The following is a 15,299-nucleotide window of genomic DNA, read 5'->3' as shown; positions in this document are numbered from 1 at the left end:
TAGGCTTAATCTATCATGACACATTTATATAAAATAGATTCTAGTTATTAAAAAGAATGTGGTAAATATGTAAGTAACTATCACAAAAAGATATCCAAGGTATGAAAACTCAGGTGGTAGAACACTGTGCAAAATGATGCCATCTGTGTAAAACACACAGAAACAATGTATGCTGATATATGTACAGAAACATATATGCTGATACATGTATAGAAAAATAGTGAGAATAACACATAAATTCCAATTATTTATTGAAAATGGGATTAGTGGATCTAGGAGGTCATAGTAACTTTTCACTTCTGTACTATTAATATTTTTACAATGAGGTCTTGTCGCTTTTATAATAAATGTTTTTTAAAAGTCCATTTACAACTGGAGAAAAATTCTGCATTCTCTTACAAAGGTAAATATTTTAACTAATTGTATGTGCAATACTGAAATATATCTGTTAAGTAAACTATCAGGCAGTATTTTAGATTTATTCTTTCAAACCATAGTGGATAGTTCTTCCAACAAATATAGTGCTAGAAAACTGTTTCATTATTCATTAAACTTACTGTAAAATATTCATGTGCTATACAAGAGCCCCCAATACACAGCAAATACCATTAAAAAATTAATCGCCTCACCTCTTCTACTCTGCACTGAAGCAACAGGAAAGAAGAGAGACAGGGAAAAGATTAGGAATATAGAGAATTCACACATTTGCATATAAACTACAGATTCGAAAGCATTTCTAAATTAAAGTATAAAAATATTACACAGAATAAAATTCTAAAGCACTCAACCATATTACATTAGGTTCTTTACAAATAATGAAAAAGATGAGTGTTAAATAGCACTGACCAAGCACTTTCGCTAAATCTAAAATATTTAATTTCCATTTAAGAGAAAAAGTTCCCAGCCAATTTAATAAGAGTACTTACTGATCTGATTCAAAGTTTCCTGAGGAATCCAACTCATGTCAACATCATTCTGACTTGATGTACCCATCTCTACTTTCTGTATGGGTCTCTTGCGCTAAGAGAACATAAAAACATTACTTTAAAGGAGTTTCATTATATTGTTTACTATGATTTTAAAAACAGACCTATCAAGCTACTTAAATATTTTAATAAACTTACATGTTCTCTTCTAGTTTTAAAACATACTCCTAACTCAAATTTTTATTAATCAGAGGGGCGAAATCAGGTCTTACTTATTTAAGACATGATAAAGAATAAAAAATAAATCTTCACGACAATTATTTCTTTTCAGCCTTTAAAGGCATTTTCCTGTGCTATAGTTTCAGGTCGTTACACAACTGGTGGGCCAAGTAAGAACCTCAAACGATGTTTTTCTTTCCCTTTGGGAATCAAATCTTAAAGAACTTATTTCTACATTCAACAAAATTCAGGATAATTACTGAAATGTTGCATGCAGGCAGATACCTGTATTGTTAGCTAAATATACTTAAACAGTTGGCATAGATAAAACAAAAACATAAAATCTCATTTAAGCCAACAACCTAAAACTCTGTCCTGGAGTTTTTTCGGCAAAGACAGCTATAAAGAAAGTAATTTAATTCCATTCTTTAGTCCTGTTCTTAAAACAAACAAACAAAAACATAGGAGAGTATTAATTATACAGTCCAAAAATTCGACTCTGAATACACAGAAAAGTATCCTCAGCTAATTTAAGAAATGGCTTCCTTCAAATGGAAAAATGTTGGAGGTGCCATTATACCTAATATAGCAACAATGTTGACTATTATGAAAATGAGGCAAAGAAAGTTATGGAAATTAACACTTAAGCACTGAGTATTTTCTTTTTAAAGAGCAAGTGCTTATTAATAATACTAACTGCTAGTTTTAATATGAGGGTATAGTGGATATTAATATAGTTGACACAAATCATGTTATACGTTCCCATTTAGAATAACAGTATGGGTTGTTTTGTTTTGCACGGTCGGGGAGGAGTGAGATAAGGACAATGGTGGAATTAGCTATTATGTCCAGACAGAGAAATCATGATTATAGCAGGTGCTTTAGTGTTGCCACTTTACTACACTAATAAGAAAACAAAAGTTAAACTATTAGAACAAATACAGACAAATTTATTCTTTTTCAAGTGAAAAGACTCAAATGCTAATTAGGAATTATCCCTACAGTTATATATTAAAGCAAATATAAAAGATGCAGTGTTTACAGATGAAATAACAAACATGTCCATGAAAAAGTACAGTAAGCAGAAAAACGATGTCTGAGTTTAAGGAATACAAAGTCTAGCACACTTTAGAGTTACAATAACAATAAGAAAGTATAGCTCACTCTGGAGAATGTGGATAAGGACACTAATCGCACATGGGTAGAAAAGTCTAAACAAATCCCAAGTCACATATCCAAAGTTTCACCTTCGGATTTTATTTTTAAACGGTATAACAAACCTGTAAATGTACAAACCCACAGTGAGGCCAGGAAGCCACAGGTAACTGGACCGTATTTAATTTAGTACTGTAACGACTTCCAAAGTATAGCTGTAAGAGCTGTTCATCTGTAATTACCTTTCTAGATTCTAGGAGTTGATGAAGGCCAACAACCACCAAGAGCCCAAGACCAGCAAGGAACATATACATAAAGATTCTGACAAAGAAGGAGAAAATATAAACAGTCTTAATTCACAGGAAATATCACAGCTAATTAAAACTATAATTCTGTCTTAACTTGTAAGAAACACGATAGTTAATTACGTCTATAATGCTACCATGCTATCAGCTTTCCAAATAACTTGGGAAAAGGGATAAAATATTTTAAATTCAACATAGATCCAGGTAATAAACTTAATACATTTTTTACTTATCTCTAAGAACAATTCATCAATTTTAAAAAGCAATGATACGTACTAAAATGAATAGAATTATTAATTGTATTAGGTTTTGTCTCCCTCAAATATCAGATTATTTTGCACTTTTGGTGAATTACATGTGAGTATACAGTAAGAAGTGATTCACCATTCACAAAGAACACATTTTTCAAGATAAAACTGTAAATTTGTTTTCAATAGCGATTTTAGAGGCATGCAACTTAGATTAGGCTGATGATCAGCTTAAAGAGCATGGCGTGAAAAAGAATTTAGAAGACAAAAAGGATGGAAAGTCAAAGTTGTTTTTAAAGCAAATTTCTGTCAGTTTCAACTATCCTTCCTAACTTGGTATTATTATTATATAAGAATCATGTAAGTACAGATTTACATTGCTAGGATTTCACCAAATCTATATAACCCATTGCATTTTCATCATTTAATAAAAATAGGTTGAGAAGAGCAAGCCCTCTGGTCCTACTTAATGAGATCGAAATCTACATATTTCAACTTTTACTTACGTTTCTCCATCTAACCCATCCTCTCTTTCAATAATTGTGACTGTTTGATTGAAGACAGCATCTTGGAATACATTACCCTGTTTAAAAAAAAAAAAGTTCCCCAAATCTGAAATGCACTGGAAAAATGAAAGCTTACAAGATTTCTTAAAACCATCACCCTAAGAGATACACTACAGCTTTCTTATCACTTAATAGTTCAGTACTTCGGTACCAGGGATTCGATATTACGTGTTACTTTCTCTTACAAAGCAAAAAATGCTGCCAGGTTTGCCAAAGTTGTGTCCCACTTTCTTTGGTGGTGGGTGGGGGTGGGGGTGGGGGTGCGTTGAGGAACTAGGGAAGTAAAATGAGATAAAATGTGCAGGAGGAAACAAAGCCCACAGGACACACTAACAAGAAATACTAGCTTCTGTTGTGTGTAATCCTCCAAATCAAGAAAGGAAGAGCATGAATATGACAGCACCGTGTTTCCCCGAAAATAAGACCTAGCCGGACCATCAGCTCTAATGCGTCTTCTGGAACAAAAATTAATATAAGACCTGGTCTGATTTTAATATAATTATCAGATCAGGTATATAATATAATTAATATAATACAATACTGGGTCTTGTATTAATTTTTGTTCCAAGATGCATTAGAGCTGATTGTCCGGCTAGGTCTTATTTTCAGGGAAACACGGCAATAGCTGCAGTAGCAGATCATTTTAAGAGCTAGATTTGAACAAAAGTTAAATTCATGTTCTAAATTAACAGGAGACTGGAAATCAATTTCTTTATAATAAATGGGTTGGTGACTTTTCAGGATCAAAGTAATTTTGTTGGGGGGACAAGGTGGCCCAGTAGGTTAGAGCTCGAGCTCTGAACAACAGTGCTCGATTCCCACATGCCTGTTCGATCCCACATGGGCCAGTGAGCTGCACCCTTCACAACTAGATTGAAGACAATGAGCTGCGGCTGAGCTGCCGGAGGGGTGGCCAGATGGCTCAATTGGTTAGAGCGCATGAGCCCTCAACAAGGTTGCCAGTTCAATTCCCACATGGGATGGTTAGCTGTGCCCCCTGCAACTAAGATTGAAAAATGGCGACTGGACTTGGAGCTGAGCTGAGCCCTCCACAACTAGACTGAAGGACAACGACTTGGAGCTGATGGGCCCTGGAGAAACACACTGTTCCCCAATATTCCCCAATACAGTTAAAACATTTTTTTTTCTGTCATGATCTTGAAACAATTGTCAATTCTACACAATTTCAGTTTCCAAATACATCACAAACACTGGGACAATACATCGATAGCTGTTTTTAGTGTTTGATGCTTTGCACAAAGTTAGTACTTACTATTCCTACTCTCTACTAAGTAATTCAAAGGGAAAACTTAATTGTAGCACATGAAATTTAACTAAGACATAAGGTAAACATGTTGATACCAAGATGATGAAAGGTTGAATAAGCCTCCAAGGGAGGATGAAATTTCCTGCTCTGAAAACTTTTTGAAAAGGGAATGGTTTAGATGAGCTCTTATCTAGAGGTGGACATAATAATTGGCATCTAGAGGTCAAATCCCAGCAGTTCTATTGTGGTAGGCTTCTCTCATTCATTCACTGGATACATATCATATAGATTAAAAAACATGAGACAACAGAGCTTATATTAGGCTATTGGGTTCTCGTGAACCATAAACCTTACTGCTGACTATAGACTCCACTGTGTTGGCTTACTGCTCCTTTTCCTCTTAAGATCCAGCTCACATCACTTCCACTTTCATACTATAGTGCCTTACACTAATCTCTAGTATGTACCTCTTCTCATGCTGTAATATTGCCTGTTTACATCCATCTCCCCCAGTGGATTACAGACTTGAAGACAGAGATGTTCAATTTATCTTTGCCTCCCTGGTACCTATCACAGCTTCAACCACAAAACAGGCACTTGAATGAGTAAGTACAAGAATATCCAAATGTCAATTGTCCACATCCATCTCTAACTTAAAAAAAAAGCGCCGAAGTTTAGAGGGCCTTACGTTCAAATCTTTGTAGTTCAGATTGATGACTAGACCAAAGGGTCGTCCACCCATGGGCTCCGCAGGAATGAAGGAGTACTCAAAAGTTGCCTGTCTCTGGGGTGGCACTACAGTGTTCAGAGGAAGAGCTGTGAAATTCTGGATATAAAACTGGTAGTCCTGAGGATAACGGAATGAGGCATCTAGGGATTCAACAATAAAATCTTCTGTACCCTTGTTTGTAAAGCCAACCAGGAATTTCACAATGTTATTTGCTGGAAAATCTAAGAAACAAAAAAAGAGGCAGAAAGATTAGAAAATGTTCTGAGGGCATAAAATAAAACCAGACATTACTAATGGATTTTGGTGCCCTTCCTGACGTGTGTCGACTTGGTTTCATAGCCCTTTCAACAGATCACTCCAACCATCCACTAACTAGTAACTGGAGTTGGTGCATAAACTTCAACCCTTCCCTGTCCTCCAACATTCCATATTCCAACTTAACAGCTGAACTGGGAATCTCAATTTCAGACCAGATCACATCCAAATTATGTGGTCTATGAAAGACTTGTATACTTTTAGCATTAACATTATCTTGTAGTGGGGCTATATATCTTGATGAAGTCACCTTCCCTAACTCAGTTGTGCTATCTGTGCAAATAATGGAAAGAATGACAAAAAGATAAAGTCTAAGAAGTTCACCAATATTGTAATATCTGTTAGAACATAAAAAAAATTAGCAATTAGTCAAAATGCAAATTTGAAGGTTAAGACGGAAGGAGGAAGCTACCAAAATAAATGGGGATTTAAAAAAAAAATCTCTTAATCAAATTACACGTTTTGTAGGCATAAAGTTGGAACATATGTGGGAATAAAACAGAAACCTTAAGAAGTTATTTGTAGAAAATAACTTCAAATAGTTAAGTCTTCAATAATTATACCGTACTCTACAGAGCTGAGTTTCACCCAGCACAGCACTGAACCTGTCTCCACACTCTATTTACTAACTGGGTAACCTGGACAAGTTGTTCACCCTCTAAATCTCAGTTCAGCAACAGTAACTAACATCACAGGATTTCTGTTAGGATTACATGATATAGCCAAGCTACTGAGAACAGTGCCTGTCATATAGCCCTCATTAAATACAAGCCATTACATTTATTTTCTTTTAATGAAACCCAGTCTCCAACCAAGGCCTAATTGTAAAGATTTAATATTTCACTAATGCTTCCACTCAAAATATGAGATATTTTACTGTGGCAGTCTTCTTTCAAAGGAACATTTAATTTCCAGTTAGAATGGGTAGTATTTATGTTTCCCCTTAATTTAAATGCCAGGAATACTACCTTACAGACATGGGTATTCATAAATATATAGGAGGGTTTTCTCAAAATGTGTTTACACTATACTTGTAAGAGAGGAAGATGAATAAAGACCTTAAGCATTACTAACGCTTCCCAAAAAAGTGACCCTGTCATTTACAAAATTCCTCTGAGTTAATACAACTATTTCTCTATTACCTTCTCCTTTCACAAACAGGATAGTCGTGTCTGCACTTGGTGAAGCTTCAGGTTCACCAGATACATCTTCTTCCTCTTTATCTTCTGCCTAAGAAAAACAACATTAAAAAGGGATTACTATGGGGGGGCAGGGAGGACGGAAACAAACCACCATTAACAAATAATGACTTCACTACAATTTGGGATAAACTATTGCCTGTCCAACGCTTTGCTGGGATTAGTAGTGGTAGGAATTTCACTGTATCTCACCAGTTAAAATAAAAATTTTAGAGTGGTGCATCTCAAACAGTAATGTGCATACCAACCCCCGAGATTTTACAGATCTGATTGAGGTCTAAAGCCTGAAATTCTTTCTTTCTAATAAGCACCCAGGAAATGCTGTTACTGGTACTCAAACCACACTTTCAACGGCAAGGTTCTAAAGTGCAGGTTGGTAAACATTCTCTGTAAAGGACTACATATCAATATTTTCAGCTTTGAGAACCATATGGTCCCCGTCGCAACCACTCCACTCTGTGCTGCGTTTGATGTGGCTGCAGTGTGAAAGCAGAGACAGGCAACACTGGATTTGGTGTGGCCACATTTTCCTGACCTTGCTCTACAACACCTTATTAGCCTACAAAGATTTCCATCCTGATAAACAGAAAAGTTTTCCTGTGAGAATTCGTCACACAACTGGAAGAAATGGGTAAAAAAAAGCAACCAAGCAGCTAGAGATCACTTCGGGGTGATGGAGGTGTCCTAAAACTTGATTCAAGTTGCAGAATTGCACAACTTGGTACATTCACTAAAAATAACTGAATTGTATGCTTAAAACAGGTGACTTATGATGTGCAAATATCTCAATAAAGTTGCTAAAAAATGCGAACAAATTTTAGTTTAAAACCTCAGTGCAGCCTTTCTCCAGGCACCAGTGTACAGAGATTCATATATTTGAAGTGTCCAGACCCTTAATAAATCGAGATGCTTATAGGCACCATTGTTTATTGGTTTTTAACTTTTCATTTACATAAAATACTTCCTTTCAATAAACAGACTTCGCAAGGGCAAAGACAAAGACTGTTTTATACTTTAAAAATTCACCACACCCAGTTCATATGCTTGAGACAAGGCACTTAAACATTTGATGAATGTGCAATAATATACTATATTTTATGTGAATGTGCAATAATATACTATATTTTAAGTGTCCTTAATGATAATTTTCATTTAATAAGAGTTAGTGATTTTCTACTTTTGGGAAAAGACCCACAAGTAGGAAAACAGACCAAAGACAGGAAGGCAGGAAGGAATAAGCTGTAGGAATAAAGAGGAAAGGTTATACTCGAGAAACGGGTATGACAAACCATCCCTAAGATCTGATTAATGGGTTGTGGAATAAAAAGAAATGGAAGCAACAAGGCAACAGCTGGAGCCATATGAAAACAAGAAATAGTTTATAGGGGTGAGGCGGAGAGTACATGCTGAATTCCATTTTGTACATGCAGAATTTGAGCCCCCAGATGGTGCTACCCTGCAAAGCACTTAAAATACAGGTATAAAGCTCAGGAGCAGTAAGGTTGGCGCTAGAACTGAGATCTGCAAGTCATCAACAGAAGGTGGGGGTGGCTGAAATCACAGGTTTCATCAACGAGAGGGTGAGCAGAGGAGAGAAGGCAGCAGCAGCTGGGCAAGGGTACCACAGCAGCCACCACGAAGGAAGGGGTAATCAGCAAAAGCTAAAGAACTCAAACAGGATAACAAATGCAAACAGGCCAGGAATTTGGCACCTGGGTCACTCACTGGTGACTTAGCAAGAACAGTTTTACTAGATACAGGGGACCACACAACTTACCAGAACAAATGTGAACTAAACAGAAAGGAAAAACTGTACAGTTTACTCTTTTAAGAAGCATGATGGTAAAGAAAATGTAAAAATGATGGGTGAATATATTCAGAAACAGAAAGTAGAAAATTCAATAGAGTTCACACTCAATGGCCTTTATTTTGCGACACTGAAGGCAATGTTGCTAAGACTGAAGGATTGATTTCGGAGTTTGAAAGTGGTAAATGTTTGGAATGCTAGTTGTGAAGAACCGGAAGTATATCTAAGTAACAACTCATTTGGCAAACAACTCATTTATCTTATAAGTAATTCATAAGCCATATACATGTATATATATATATGATGTACATTGTTAGTACCTACCTGCTACGTGGTCATTCTCTAAAATATTTCAGCTATTACAGACTACCTCCAGTAGAGTAAAGACACTGGTCATACTGAGGAGATGACCTCAGCAGCTGGAGGACAGGGAGGTGTACAAGAGAAACTTTTCACTATATACCTTGCATCTTTTAAATTCTGATCCATTTGAATGCATTATCTATTTTAAATAACAATACTAACATTTTTATGTTAGCTAGTGTTACTATGATAGGGCCTGTTTCAATAAAAAATTGAAACAAAAATTGCCATCACTTCTGTTAAAAATACTTTTAGAGAATGACAAGCTACATTGCCACCCACAGCTTTAGAGACTAAAGGATAATCAAGGGGGTAGAAAAGCCCAAGGTGAATTAAAAAAAGTCTGCACCGAAAATTTTTAAACCAGTAACTTGCATCTAAACCTGTTGATATTTCAGATCTTAGGAAAATGTCCTTTCTGTCCCTTGACTCCAGACACAGGCCCAGTGGCAAAGGATCCTTCCATATCCCCTAATTCCTTGATGCCAAAAGGCAGTTGTGTGTAAGTTGATAATAGAAATCCTGGGGAACAACAACAGAAGTTCTAGGACCCTCAGTTCTGGAGGTAACTTTTGTAGCCCCTCTGGCCCTAGGGGCCTATCCTTTTTAGCTTACATGGCCCCACACAAGCTTACCACTGCTGTGTAGTCTAGTCCCAAGGAAGAAAACACTTTCCCTGCCTTCCTGCTTCAGTATGCCTTAGCCATTTCCTGCTTTGAGAAAGGAAACACAGCAAAGGGTACTAAGACTTTTGAACTAACTGGCCAGGGTAAGGAGTGGAGACAAGGGAGACGATCAAGGCATAGAAAGTCCTGGCTAAAGTGTAAATGTAACAAAGATCTAACTGTTTTCTTCTCTACCCTCTTCCTCCACAAGTACATTCCAGTGCTAGAGAGCCCAAGTAATTTCAGAAAGGCGGTTTTAACAATATAATCTATTATAAAATTTCTGTACATGCCCCGATTTCAGAGCCTAAATACCATCTCTAATAATCAATTCGTGGATGGGTCCCCTTCCAATGTTCACTCCAAGTTATCTTACCATAAGTGGCACTTCTCTAACAGTCAAGTCTAAAGACGGAGGAATGTACTGAATTAGTTCAAGTCATGCATCCAATGAACTGGGTTGAAGATGCACAGATAAACCCTCAAAGTATGGGTATACACACACATGAAAGGCTTGACTTGACACATAGTAATCAGTAAAGGTTTCCTGAAGGAGGGGGAATTAGAAAAGTACAAAAATTAATCAGGGTGTTCAAGTCAAGTGAAACAGTACGAATATGTACAGATGCATAAAAACAGTAACTTACATATCGACAAAATAGCAGGCAGATTAGCTTAGTTGGAAAGCTACTCCATAAAAATCAGGATAAGTCAAAAGAGGAGCAGAAATCTCTATGTGAAGCTAATTATTTTTATGGTGACATGGCAGAAAAATAAGGATATGGTTTAATCTAAAAAAGAAAAAGACAAAATCTAGAATCATAAAAGTTTCCAGATTCAAGTGTGGATAAGGAAAGAGAAAGAAAATAAGCATCTGTGTAGGATAGATGACAGTAGTCCAAGAGAGGAATGAAATTAGCTAGAAGCATGCTGCAATAACCTTTATTCTAGTTCAATGTTCCTATTGTCACACTACAATTTTATAATAAAAGCATCAGAGCTGGAAAACTTCTAAGAGATCTTCTCTCAGCCCTTTATTCTTCACACAAACCCTGCCTCAAGAACATGAACTCTATGACAGCAGAGAAAATATCTGGTTCGTTCACCCCAGTATCCACAACAGTGCCTGGCACACAGAAGGGACTCAATAATAAATATTTGCTTATTGAAGGAAAGAAAAAAGAAAGAGGAAACTGAGACCCAGACAGACAAGGTGCCCAAGGTCAGAACACTAAGTAGTGTGTACCCCAAATCTACCAGTAAATGATCCACTGCTATTCCCACTGCACTGTCACCCTCATAGAGTCATGTCATGTGATTTCCCTTTCCTATTTCAGAAAATACTTATGATCCATCCCTAAGAACTGGTCCCGAGTCTCCCAACTTTAATCCACATTGATCACAGTAACAAACCTCTAAATCAAGAATTTTAATACCAAATTTTTCTATAAAAAGGACAAACTCTAGACATATTACGTACATGCATTAAATCATACATAAACTAACCAAATCTGTGGGTTCATCTTCTTCCACCTCTGCTTCATCATCTTCATCTTCAATTATTGAATCTTCTACTGTTTCTTCATCTTCTGTAAGATCTTGAGCCACTGCTACTGAGCCTAACAATAAAACATAAAACGTAAAACAAGCAGTTAACTATCCTGGAATACCGATGTTTTTTAATCTCAAGAACAATCAGTGAAAATTCCCCCCTGGAGTAATTCCATCACCTAGTACATTTGAATGATGTCAAATTTACAATGCATCTAAGAATATTCACATGATTTTATTTTAGTAATCTTAACAACTGCTGATTTAATTTTAATGGGAAATGCTGTTTAATTTTAAAAAGCACCTAACAGTTGAAAAAATGAACTCCTGAAACTAAAGATGTCTTGAAATCCAAATAAGAAATTCAAGCAATTTTGTTAAGCAAATTAAGGAAAATAAGTGTGTTTGAAAAGTAAGAAATTCCAAAATTTAATCCTGTCGTTAACCACACAAAACAAAAACAACCAAAAAACTCAGGTCTAAAGGGAAACAGCAATCTCAATATCTAGGCAAGAAACATTGTTGACTACAGCTCAAACTCTTAGAACTTGACAGCATGTAATTTCAAAGAACAAAATATTTGTATGGCATCCAAAAAATCTTTATTGGTAACTTCAGAGTTAATAGCAGAGAAAGAAAGCATGCTTTTATTTTTGTATATGACTTCAAACATGTTTTAAGATGCCTTATTTCCTCTACACTTAATATCAAAGTAAAAGTTAAATATAAGTGTAATGCCAAGAAATAATAAATCATAATTTTATAGGTAAAAGTACTCTAAATAAGTCACATTAAATCCATTTCAGGCAAGACCCTCAAAAGAAATTTCAAAGTTCTGGCGACTCTTCCAACATTTCTCAGAAAGAATGATGATGTGGCAACTCAGAAGAGAAAAATGTGGGGAAGGAAGCATGTGTACATACTGCAATACCCAGAAGAAACAGTATATATTAAGGACCACGCATTTTAAGTCTCTTCTAGTTCCTTGAGTTCTCAATGGCTGTTAAGATTTATGCAAAGTATTAAAGAACACTGAATCACACATCATGAACTGAAAAACAGCTTCTATTTCTTGTTGAACAGAGTAAAATTGTGCATTCATAACTTACAAGTCATTTCAAAAACCAGTAAGAAAAATGTCTGTCTGACATAAAGTACTTAAATTTCAGGACTGACACATAACGGCTTTTAACCCTATGTTTCAGTGGACATTAAATAACTTATTTTAATGTTAGCCAATAACAATTTTGTGCCTATAAAATCTAATCACTTTCAATTGTAAAAATTTAAGCGAAAACATCTTTTGAAAGAAAAGATCATCCCTCACAAAAAATTAAAGAAAACCAGTTCAGTTTACATACTGATGTTTCGTAAAAAAAGAAAACGGTTTAAAACATGAAAAAATGTAGTCTGGATTCTATACAAGTAGAATTGGCAAATTTTCTTTAAAAAGCAAGTGAGAACACACCAGCAAGCAACTGGTTAAGGAAAATAATCCCTCAACCTGCAAATGAATTCATTAACAGTTTTGGTTAATTTTCACACTTGGTTTTCTATCCACTAAATAGAAACCAGTCACTTTTCTTTGCAAAACAACTCGTGGGTAGCTGTCACTATCATTCATTTTGCCACACAGCTCGCTTAAACTTACAGAATTGAAGGATCCCAGTGATCCTTTAGTCAGACTACATTTTACTACATGATAGAAGCAGGGAAAGTAGCCAAGTCACCGCATTTTTAATGTTCTGCTATTGAAGTTATTTTTGTACCAGGTTAACTGTTGGAAGGAATAAACCTAAATTTAAAAGAAGTAAAACTCAAATTGGACTGTAGTTTTTCAGGATATGATAATTCCACGAAACAAAACATGGTTACAAAAAAAAGAGGGAAAAGGGGGCACAAGTGATAGACATCCCACAGGGATTCTTCAGTCCACCTGGGAGTATAGGAGTGGCCAATGGAAGCAAGGATGGGGAATTGTTCTGAAATCAAGACTCCTGGCCACACACAGGGACCAGGTGCTGAAAAACGGGAAGATAACCAGAAAAAAAAGGTGCACTTAAGAGTTTAGGTGTTCAGAAAACAAAGGTTTCAGCAAATGAATGAAGGCGGGCTCCTAGCGTGGAAACTAAAGACACGTCAGCCCAGAGCCGGAGGAATGGGGGTGGAGTGGAGCTGGAGGCAGCCAGAAAAAATAAAAAGGGCTGCAGCGAGCTCTGGGCGCAGCCGTGCCCACGGCCCCTCGCCTCCTCCCTCGAGCCGAGGACCCACCAGCTCCGGCTGCGGCTGCGGCCGCGGGTCCGGGGCCAGGCGGGCAAGCCCAAGTCCTCCGGCGGCCACCCAGCAAGGTCGCCCGGCACTGGCCCGCACGCCGCGTGGAAGGGGCGGAGGCCCTGGCGGGGGGGTTTCGCCTCGCGCGCCTTTCGGCCCCTACTACCCTTCGGGAGACAGAGAGGAGGTGAAAGGAGGCCGGCGAGGTGGACGCCGGACCCACGAGCCGCCGCCGCCGCCTCCAGCTTCAAACTTGCCGTCACCTTCCCGGCCGAGCCCCGTCACCCACTGCCCTCGCCTCACCTCCTGGGCTGCCTCGGAGCAAGAGGGTGGCGGGGAACACGAGCAAGAGAAGCACAAGCAGGCGGGGGAGGAGTCTCATGGCGCGACCCGTCCGGTGTCCAGTCCCCGTCCGCGAATGCTCTCGGCGGCTCCGGCGGTAATGGCGTTACTCTTCATCCGGGCTCCGGGAGGGGCGGGGCGGGGCACGCACTACGCACGGACATTTGTCACGCCCCCTCCTCCGGCCGAGGAAGGCCGTCAACGTGGCTGCGATGTCTCTCTGCTGTGGGGTACGCGGACGGCCCGGGGAGTCACGTGGCCAGTTGCCCGGCCCCCGAGATTCCCGCGAGAGTCCGCCTCCCGCCTTTGGGCGGGCTGGCGACTTGCGGTTTGACGCTTGCTCCGCCTTGCCCGTTCCGCTCCAATTAATTGGCATCATTAATGGTTACTTTATTTGAACGACGATCTGCCTGGTGTCCGGCGCGATGAATTCGTTGTATGAGTTTAAATAATAGGGGTATAAGGATCGTGAACTATATGTGGTATTGGAAAAAATATAATTGTTTTAAAAACCCCAAAACGCAGAAAAAATACACAGTGGTAAATCTTGTTCTCTATCTGCCCACGTCCTCACCCATAGTGACAGTTCTTAAATTCTTAGGTGACATTCCAGAGTTGTAAATCACCTAGAACAGTGCCTGGCATATAGAAAGCATTTGGCAAGTATGATAGGGGCAGCTGTACAATACCCTTCAGTTTCCTTCTCACGTTGTATGGACTGTTTTTGAGGTTGCTGCCAATAATATGGTATTTCATGCAATTAATCTGAATACCAGGTACTGTTGGACTGGACCAGTGTGACATGTCATATGGATGGTGAAACAAATAAGCTAACCCTTATTGTATGTGCTTCCTATTGCAAATCACTGTGCCTTAGAACTGTGCTTTCATGTATAAGCTAATTTAATCTCTAAAAATCCCTGTAAGCTGGACATTATTTACTGAGAAGAAAACTGAGACACAAAAAGGTTAGGAATTTACCCAAGGCTTAAAAGCTAGTCAATGGCAGGCAGATGGCAAGACTTGAACCTAACAGTCCGATTCCAGACACCATGTCCCACTGGCCTAGGATATGTGCTGTTCTCCGACTCTTGCGTGGGCTCTGCTCAGGGGCCCCTGTAAAGGCAGCTTGTGGCTGCTGCTGCCACTAATTCTCTCTGCTAAAGTCACAACCTGATAGGGCTGGGCTGAACCAACTGTGCTCCACTCCACTGTGCCAGGACACCAGTGTCACCCCCACTGCCACCAAGGCAGCAGGCGGAAGTGGTGGGACTCCCTACAAAGGCATCCTCCCACTTGGTTGCTGCCTCCATTCCTATGCACAGCTAAAACAGCTGACACTGTGCCAAAGCCACCAGGACTGCTGACCC

At 38.5% G+C, this 15,299-nt stretch overlaps 1 protein-coding gene across 5 annotated transcripts in view; it reads right to left on the bottom strand.

Moving 5' to 3' along the window:
• SSR1 (signal sequence receptor subunit 1) overlaps positions 1-14,083 on the bottom strand; it is a 39,275-nt gene extending 25,192 nt beyond the window's left edge. For 2 of the 5 annotated variants that reach the window (XM_033113572.1, XM_033113575.1), the window contains exons 1-8: positions 13,891-14,083; positions 11,272-11,384; positions 6,874-6,961; positions 5,375-5,637; positions 3,360-3,436; positions 2,543-2,621; positions 927-1,020; positions 630-644 (exon numbers count right to left, since the gene is read on the bottom strand). In XM_033113572.1, the coding sequence (XP_032969463.1) occupies positions 630-644; positions 927-1,020; positions 2,543-2,621; positions 3,360-3,436; positions 5,375-5,637; positions 6,874-6,961; positions 11,272-11,384; positions 13,891-13,969 (808 nt within the window). In that variant the 5' untranslated portion in view covers positions 13,970-14,083. The remainder of the gene's footprint in view (positions 1-629; positions 645-926; positions 1,021-2,542; positions 2,622-3,359; positions 3,437-5,374; positions 5,638-6,873; positions 6,962-11,271; positions 11,385-13,890) is intronic. The other 3 variants (XM_033113574.1, XM_033113577.1, XM_033113576.1) reach the window with 3 other exon arrangements.
• Positions 14,084-15,299: the final 1,216 nt, after the last annotated feature.

This window comes from Rhinolophus ferrumequinum, chromosome 9, assembly GCF_004115265.2.
Source record: "Rhinolophus ferrumequinum isolate MPI-CBG mRhiFer1 chromosome 9, mRhiFer1_v1.p, whole genome shotgun sequence".
Classification (NCBI taxonomy): Eukaryota; Metazoa; Chordata; class Mammalia; order Chiroptera; family Rhinolophidae; genus Rhinolophus; species Rhinolophus ferrumequinum.
This window is presented reverse-complemented; position numbering and strand designations above follow the sequence as displayed.